The following is a 9,558-nucleotide window of genomic DNA, read 5'->3' on the forward strand; positions in this document are numbered from 1 at the left end:
CATTTAAGTCGACAACCAACCATTCTTAAAGCAGTAATATTTATTTTAAAGACTCCAAGGGTTTTGCACTTGGGATTAACCAGCACATGTTATCTCTGGATAGGGTTTTTGTATGTTGTAAACTTCCCTTGTTTTGAAAAAAAAATTATCATATTGCCCGTACATTATGTTTACTAGGTAAAAAGGAGCACAGCAGCACATGTTATCGCAGTTGTTAACCAGCAACTATACAGAATGGAGCATAAAATATTTTCATGTACAAATATAAATCCAGTCGCCCTGTTCCTGTTCACGATGTACGGCTACACCTCCCTGCACGAACAAGAGACACTCCGTGGAGGGCTCACCTCCCGAGCGGCCCTTGGAGAGCGTGAAGGCCGGCCGCAGGCTGAGCGGGTCGTCGGCGAGGTGCGGCAGGAACTGGTAGATGGTCGGGGTTCGCAAAAGCCACCCGTCCCCGTCCGAGACGTTGCCGGGCGGCTGCGCATCCGCTCCCAGCAGCTGCCCCAGCTGCCGGGCCAGCAGGCGGACGTCCTCCTGCCGTGCACGGTGCAGCTGCTCCGTGCGCTCCAGGATGGCCTGCAGCACGGCCAGGCGCTGCGCCAGCCCTCGCTCCTCGTGCCCGTCTGCACACACCGCGCCCACTCCGCTCCTGCTGTTCCCCTGATGTGACTCGCAAGCAAACTGCAACGTTACTTTCTAGATTTCATACATTTTAAGTGAAGAGCAGTGGCGTAGCCAGGATTTGTGTATGGGGGGATGTTAAGAAGCATGCCCCCCCCCCCCTCAGTATTAAAGCGGGGGGGGGGGGTCCGGGGGTCCTCCCCCGGGAAAATTTGGATTTTAAGGTGTAGAATAGTGCTATTTTAGCAGTTTTCAGTACTTAAATTTAAATATTGTAATGGTAAAATTTTTATTAATTTTAATATGAAATTTGTTTGAGTGATGAATAAGAAATTAATTAAAGATTTTTGCTAAGGTGGGGGGGAGGTTTGAACCCCTAAATCCCCCCCCCCCCCGGTTAAGCCCCTGGTGAAGAGAAAACACTTTTAACAAGTCTTTTAAAAATTATACAAATTTTCTTGCCAATTGAGGTGGTCAGAAGCACAGGAGTGTAAATGAATACAGAATAGTTTTGATAAAACAAGCCTCAAACCTTTTAAAGAGAAAAACAAAAAAACATTTTTTTAAGTAGTTTACGAAAACTTGCTACATGGCAGCACAAATCTTAGAGTGCATGTGTATTCCTTCGGAACCATTCAGTTTTCCTTTTACTGCAAAAAGTTTCATATTAACATTAATCTAAACATAATATCTGTTTTGGTAACTTATACCCCTTTGTTTCTAACCACCTCAATTTCAATCATGTTTCCATAGATCATTGGGATTTGCATGTATCTGTCTGATGTATCAAAAATTATAAATAGGTATACTATATCTAAATAATGTAAAGAACCTCAAATGATAATATTGTTACGAACATGACATTGGCCGGGACACGTGCAGGTGCAGAGCTGGCTGGCGGCTGCTGCAACATGATATGCACCGCGCGCGCCTGCAAGATAACAAGGATTGTCGCTTTTCCCCTCCTTCCCACCACTCCCCACGCGGCGCCCTGCCTTTGACACGTAACCAGACCTGCCAACTCTCACGATTTTGGTGTGAGGCTCACGATTTTAAGGTCCATCTCACGCCCTCACGCCAAAATAGTGTTTCCTCACGATTTTTCGGGGCCCCAAGATTTTGTTTGTAAAAGTTACAAAACAAGTTTTACGAAAGCTTACAGTAACGAGTTTCCATCAATACTCGAGTCACGTAAAGAAAGCAATTTTGCGTTTTGTAGCGTGTGCCGTGCTGATTTTTCTATCTCGCATATTGGAAGAGGAGACATTGTGAAACATGCCACTACAAAAAAACACAACTAACACGTGAAGCGTATTGCTTCCAATAAAAAAATTAATTTTGCTGTGAACAGTGATAGTGTTACACGAGCAGAATGTTATTTTACATCTTTTTTAGTTGCGGCCCTGCATGATCACTACACGACAGCGCTAAATTATGTTCAACTAAATTAAATCTGCAACCTATAATTTGTTGAAATAAATTTTGAAGCAGAGACCATGTAACTTATGTACCCATGGGCGCAAATCTGTAGGATTTCCAGGGGGGGGCCGTGAATTCTGTGGTTTAAGAATTTTGCGCTAGAGGTCAACCGAAACAAGTCTTCTCTGGATGATAAGCTCGTATGTTATACACTTTATTTTTACGTAAGTGATATTAACAATAAAGCAGAGCAACATATGTTTTAGTAATTATTAATTAATGACTATAAGAAATGATCTCTCAAACATGTTTGAATAATTTGCTAACCTAAATACATAAAATATCCATGAAAAAATCTATTAAAATAATATACGTGAATATAACGCTGTCCGTCCGTCTGTCTGTCCGTCTGCCACCAGGCTGTATCTCATGAACCGTGATAGTTAGACACAAATACTAAAAACATAGTAAAATAAATATTTAAGGAGGCTCCCATGCAACCAACGTGATTTTTTTGTTCGTTTTTGCTTGATATTGAAAACGGCAACAGGTAGAGACGCTTGAAATATTCACAGAATATTTAGTTATATATTCACTTTAAAATAAATGATTAAATTAAAATAAAACAAATTTTTAAGGGGGCTCCCATACAACAAACGTGAAAACAGAATACAATTTCACAAATGATGTATTTCTGTTGCCGCTATAACAAGAAATTCTAAAACAGAATAAAATAAATATTTAAGTGGGGCTCCCAATCCCATACAACAGACATGATTTTTTTTTGCCGTTTTTATAGATAATGGTACGGAACCCTTCGTGCGCGAGTTCGACTCGCACTTTGTCGGGTTTTTTATGCCACATCACATAATTACTGCGATTCAAATGCTGTTCGTGAAATTCTTTGTTCACAGTTTTTGATGCGCCCTAAAAACCCAAAGCTCCAAAGCTAATAAACGGATCAACATCAAATGAACGATCGAATCATATTAAAACCCTTAAAGACTATTTTATTTAGTAAAGGCATCAACCAGGTAAAAAAGAAAAAAAACTTAATGACACAAATGAAAAATCTCGTAGATAGAACTATGAAATTTATCCTACAGCTAATTGAACCACATACATTTCTCGGCTTATTTTTAGTATAATCAGTATTTTGGCAGTGAATATTATTTAGTTAAAATATACCGCTTGATTAGTTACTAAACAGACGCGTTTGCTTCCTTATTAACTTAAATACGGATGTGTAACGTTTAAATACTTCTTTCTCAATCTTACTTTTGTTTACTCGTGCAGTGTTGCAGTTATCAAATAACAAATGTTATAAAGTGATTATCGGCCATGAATTGTGAAAATTATCGTTTCATAATAAAAGGGGAGTGATTTTAAATTCCATATTGTCGAGGAAAATAATTATTCCCTGTATATTCACATGTAACGTACAGAGCAGCTAGCCTTACAGAATGGAGATGAGCTAAAAAAATTCCAGTAATGGTATATAAGTTTCAGTTCGTAAATAAACTAAATTCTGCTATAATTACTGTTAAAGTATTAAGTTGTTTATTTACTGGGAAAAATAATGTTACATAATCACTTAAATAAAATATATTACCTAAATAATAGTCACTACTTATAAAACAATCAAGCTTACCAGGTGAGAATCAGATTCTGTTTTCCGTTTCTTCCGCGTCACGAAATTATCCATGTTGATGTTTGCCAAGAAAGCAGAAGACTGGCGCACACGAGAGCAAAACCACTTTAAAAACAGACTACCTGAAACCTATAATACTGTCGTTTCAGAGGACAAGGTAGTGTGGGTATCAATGGGGAGGAGACGCTAACGGAACCCTACCCTAGCTTCGTCCTTTGGAATGAACGGTTTCTAGGAATTAAGGGTTTCAAAGTTCTCACTGGAAAACTCCATACCATGGCTTTCGCAGAAGGGGTAGGGGAAAATAACTACGGAACTCAAAGGTAGGAATATAAAGCATGTCAAAGTGTCTGTCGTCGTTGTAAATAATAATCTGATATATATGCTGTGTACACCATTAACTTTAAAATCACGAAGTGGGCCCCCCCAAGGAGGGGCCCATTAATTCCAGGGGGGGCCCGGGCCCCCCTGGCCCCCCCCGGGATCTACGCCCATGTATGTACCTACAGGTATGTCACTTAAATTTAAAGATTCTCATTTGTTGTTTTTTATATATAACCTGTATTTATGGGCCTGAAAGTTTTTATCGAGGACCTCATGATTTTTTAAATTTGAATGTTGGCAGGTCTGCGTAACTGACACCAGACAGCTGGGAGTTACGTGAGCCGCCGACACGTGTTTTCGAGACATTTCTGCCGTCGGGACGGCTCGGAGTGACGTGACTGGCCCCGGCCGCTCTCGTGAGTTCTGGAATTGCGCCGTCAGGGCGGAGTGAGTGGAGTTCGGAGTGTTCAGTCGGGAGTTCTCCTGCGGCGGAGTTTCCGGGCGATAGTGCCGTGGGTGCGGCAGAGTCCCGAACGAAGTTGCGAGCGAGGAGTCAAGCGGATCCTCGGCGGAAGGCAAGTGCGTCGGCGGCGGAGTGTGGCGACGGAGTCCCGCGGCGGAGGTCCACGAGGGGTGCTGTGGCGTGTGTTGCGCCAGAGGTGCGGCCCAGCGAGGTGTATGGAACGAGTGACTGACAGTTGCAAATATTTATGTATAAAATTCAAAATCTCACTCAACTAATATAATTTTTTTTTAAGATGACAATTTTATTTCGGTTCTCTCCCACCCCCCTTTTCCACCTTCCTAGAACAGTTGGTACATTTGTGGAAATAGTTTAATTGAATGCGTGCCGCATGGGAACAGGACACATGCTGACCTGACGTGCCGATGGTACCGGCTGGACACTGACCTGGCCTGGACACAAGCATGAGCAGGCCGGCGGAGGAGGCAGCCAGGCCCACGAGGAGCAGCCCCCATCTGCGACGACTGGGCGCCGATAGATGGCCCAGGGTCATTCGTCTCTCGCCCTGTTCCTGCAGCACGCACCGGTCACGCGAGCAGAGAGTATGAATACCTACAGATTTCAGTTGTGTTGGATTTGGTGGTGTAATCAAGACCAAGGAGTCATCTTACTCCATGTAATGGCCGGTAACAGAACTGATTACCTAGATTTTAGCTCTTGACTCATATTCGGATCCTGAATTGACAATATTAATATTTATCAGTCAGAAATAATTTTCATGCATTGTGAATTGCTGGGTTGGTAAGCACTATGTCCATAATTTTTCCCAATCTATAAGTGTTTGAAGGAGGGAGGAGGGCAGGGCACATCTGGCACAGTACTACAGTACTGCCTTTCTCTGTATCTCAACTAGCGGAGTTCCCATCCCAGACACGGGTCACAGAAACTAAGCTGTGCTGCATGCGACATCTGCACGACAATGTGGGTTTTTCTGTACCCTTAGAGTAATGTGCTCTTGCCGCTTCTGGGACAGGTTTTAGGGGGTAGAGCTGTGAAGCCAACATCTTAGGTTTTGGTGTCAAACTTTCCCATTTTTCCTCAAAAATGACTCAAATAAATTTCACTACATCATTAAAAAGTATTAAGTGTGAAAAACAAATTACTAGAGCATCTGGTAGCCACTGACCAGCGCATAGAGGCCTCAGATTCTTGAATTCATGACATGATCAAGTTTTGAATATGCAAAGACGTGGCAATTTGAGGGCCTTTCAAACTAGCTTGAATACTTCAATGCCTGACTTGGTAACAAAACAGATCTTACGAAACAGCAATAATCTAAGAGATTGTGTATGGAAAAAATTGATTAAGTTACTGCGGACAAATATAAGTATAAAAAGTAGTAATGTGATCTATTTTAAACCAGTACAATGACAGACTTGTGCAGTGACCTACATCAAGCAATAAAGTCTGCCCGTGAAAAATATTTATGAGCTAAAAGACACAGACTTACTCGTGAAATAGAAAATAAAGATATTTAAACAATCACTAGTCATTAGGATGACATAAAAATAAGGATGAACCTACCATCAATGTGAAGACAGAAGTTGATGAGATACGAAATGCAAAGAAGATGAAATATGAACTAGCAAGAGAAGAAGAGAACTATACGAGTACCTACTAAGTTAAAGCACCAGAGAAAATTGTGGAAACATGGACACCATGTTAATGCAATGGTTCACCTACGCGCGAGATCTTTCATGAGCCGGAATAACAACACAACCTATAGAGAGTAGAGGAATCATAATAATAAATGGTTCTTCTGCACTAAAGAAAATTGACTTTTTACCAGGAAAACACATGGGATGTCAGGTAATTAAGGCCACGTGATAGGCTACTGCGAAAGTAGTTAACACGCTTAAGTGTTTTGTAGTTCATTGTCCCATCAAATAGCATGTAAGGGACACACTCCTTGGGTAACCATGTGCAGCCTGTGTCTCACCAAGTCATAGCAGTGTGCCGCAGGCTCCCAGGCAATTAACATTTTGAACTAAAGCCAGAGAGCCTTCAAATAACTAACATTCGCTTCCACTCGTCAACTCTGGCTACGACCACGTAGTCAAAACCCCGTGCCGCGTCGAACTCCAGTTTTAAGACAATAAGACAAGCCATGTCCATGGTAGTGATGTGTACGAGTGATGATTGACAACATAAGCTGTTGATTCTGGGGGGGGGGGGGGGCAGCAGGGAGGCCCTGGCCCCTCCTGGAGTTATGAAGTCCCTCACTGAGGAGGCCAGCTGGCCCACTTGTTATTGCATAATTGTGACTGGGAATAGGTGTTGATAAACATAATAATGTCAAAACTATATTTTATGGTAAACTTTCTGTACGTTTTAAATTTGTTTGTGTTTATTGCATGCATATAAGTCAAAATATGGGCAGCATACAACACACCAGCACCATATCAAAAGATGACTAATTTGGTTAATTTCATGCACAAAACTCTTGAGCCTTGCGAGCCCCCTTCTCCCCTCCCCAACAAATTTCCGGCGGCCCCCCTTGCAAATCCTACATATTTGCGCCCGTGATTGAAAATAAAGATAATCATAGCTAAATTAAAAGTGCATGATTCTGTAATTACTCATTAATTAATACAATTTATCTGGTGTCTGGCACTGTGGTGAGAAGGAGGGGGGGGGGGGGAGGGTTGCTGTGCCTGGACAACCTCTACTTCCTGCCAGCCATGTGGTGACATCATGCTCAGAGTCTGCTCTACCTGTGAACTAGCTCACAGGTTTTAAGCAAGTTGGTGCCCACAGCACCCACTTACAGTGAATATTTCATGCAACTAAATGGTATGCCATAGATCTCATGCAGTACAATTATTATGTGTGTAAATATTTAATTGAATAAATTATTAATAAATATTTTTTGTTTAGAATTTCTTTTTTTTTCGGCCAAGGATCGATTCAGGGATGGTAATCAATCAAATCAATAAATTGATATACCTCATTGGGTTTGAAATGTGGAACCCAAACTCAATGGCATCAGTCCTATTTTTATATGAAATATATTTTATAAATTTTTTAATTACTTTAATTTTTTATTAATTTTTTTTTTCCAGAAATTTTTAGAAACCCAATATGTTGGTTGATGTCGAGGTCAAGGTCATCAGGAACTCAAATGGGACCATGTGGGGCCCCTCTCTAAGTAATATTGCCCTTTTCTAAGTAATATTGCCTTTCTCTAAGGAATATTGCCCCTCTCTAAGAAATATTAGCCCTCTGAGGAAAATGACTTCTCAGAATTTTTTGAAGAATCTAATGGGAAATTTTCCCTAAAAATGGGAATTTTCCTCTCTAACTTTTAAGGATTTTTGTCTCAGTTTTGAGGATAAAAGGGAAATTTTTACAACAAAATACAAGATGGTGTTGGGTCATTTACCCGATCCACAGATCCACCCCAGAAGCAGCATAAGCACACTACTACCTAGGTCTCCTTGTTCGTAGTTTTGCACATATACTCCAATGGGAAAGGAACTCGCATGGTCGCCTCCATGTTTCACGCATCTCAGAACATTTGGTTTTGCAGGAAGATTATGGTATTCAACAATTACATGACAATTCTCACACAGTACATCAGTTGCACTCGTATGCATCATGGGTAGCAACTTTCCTTCATCTAAAATACATTTACTTGCATTACGTACGAGTGCCAAATAGACTATGAGGTGCATTTTATAGCGCATTGTACTGCAACATGTTTGTTTTGACAGTTTAATTATTTATTATTATTTATGATTTATTTATTTTGTTTGCTCTATGTCTAATGTTATTTATTTTCAGAAACGGCAATATTTTGTTATGTATGTCTATGGAAAAGTGACTCTTTGGATTTTTACCGGACTATTTGAAATAGGTATTGTTGATACCCCTCTAAGGACTAATGAACTTGGAAACGGTAAACGGTAAAATTAACGCCGTTTATTTATAATGTAAATTAGTATTTTAATATTTATTTATTTAAATTGTACGTGAAATTAATTTTGTTATCCGCGCAATTGTTGCGTTCGGATTTCACGTTTTTGTTAAGAAATTAAGTAACTGATTTTGGTTTTCGGCCAATCTCAGGCCGCCATTTAAAAGTTAAGTTTTACTGGCTTAATTTGAGAAGCTAGTAAGAAAGAGAGTTCTATAATGGCCAGCTGAAAGAGCGGCAACTTCGTGACGTCGGCGATTATAAATCCTGAAAATTAGCTAGATAGCAACAGGCATCCCGGATAGAGGATGATAATTATGAATCATTAGGGAGTCCAGAATATTGGAATAGGATTTATCTAAAAAGATAAATAATATAGAAGTGAAAAACGTGAGTAATAAAAGTGCCCAGAATTTGTGTCTTCCATTCATGCACTCAACTCCCGTTTTTACGTCACATCGTCGCCGGGAATTAATATAAATATTGATTTTATGAAGTAAATTGACATTATATATGATTTAAGTAATACTTTGATATAAATTTTATGATTTTTACACACTAATTAACAGACTCAGAGGTCCTATAGATAAGAGGCTCTGAGCTCTGCCGATGACATTTTGAACCTAACTATCCGAGGTAAATTGATTTTAAGTTCCCTAAAACATTAATTAAAAACTGTGTAGTGTCAACGAACCCGAATAAGGACTTTTGTAAATACTTAAATGTGCGCACCATATCTCCTGGTAATTGGAATTTTATTGGAGTTATATGATGTCAAGTACAAGTTAGGTTGTTGTTTTGAATATAAATAATAATTTAATTAAATATATTAATAAGGGTAAAATTTTGAAATCGTTTTTACATTTGAAATAAATAATTATATATTTTATTTTTCAAGGTGTTGTGTCATGTTATTTGTAGTTTCATCTACCCCAGTGTATGTTTATGTATATCTGTACCCAATTAAGTAACACCTAACTGTGGCCTACCTGATATTAGAATTACCAGCAGAGGGCCACACAAGTAAAGTAAAATTTGCTACATAGTTTTAACACAGCCCAACGTTTTTAGTGTGTGCGTGAGAAGTTAAAGTTCCCCCCC

General features: G+C 39.8%; 1 protein-coding gene across 4 annotated transcripts in view; it reads right to left on the reverse strand.

Moving 5' to 3' along the window:
* The window catches only part of LOC134540823 (alpha-1,3-mannosyl-glycoprotein 4-beta-N-acetylglucosaminyltransferase A-like), an 87,085-nt gene that overhangs the window by 59,682 nt on the left and 17,845 nt on the right, over positions 1–9,558 (reverse strand). For 2 of the 4 annotated variants that reach the window (XM_063383852.1, XM_063383862.1), the window contains exons 4-5: positions 4,929–5,052; positions 348–626 (exon numbers count right to left, since the gene is read on the reverse strand). In XM_063383852.1, the coding sequence (XP_063239922.1) occupies positions 348–626; positions 4,929–5,052 (403 nt within the window). Of the gene's footprint in view, positions 1–347; positions 627–1,481; positions 1,556–4,928; positions 5,094–9,558 lie in introns of all 4 variants that reach the window. The other 2 variants (XM_063383844.1, XM_063383867.1) reach the window with 2 other exon arrangements.

The sequence above is a fragment of the Bacillus rossius genome, chromosome 1 (genome assembly GCF_032445375.1).
Source record: "Bacillus rossius redtenbacheri isolate Brsri chromosome 1, Brsri_v3, whole genome shotgun sequence".
In the NCBI taxonomy this organism is placed as follows: domain Eukaryota; kingdom Metazoa; phylum Arthropoda; class Insecta; order Phasmatodea; family Bacillidae; genus Bacillus; species Bacillus rossius.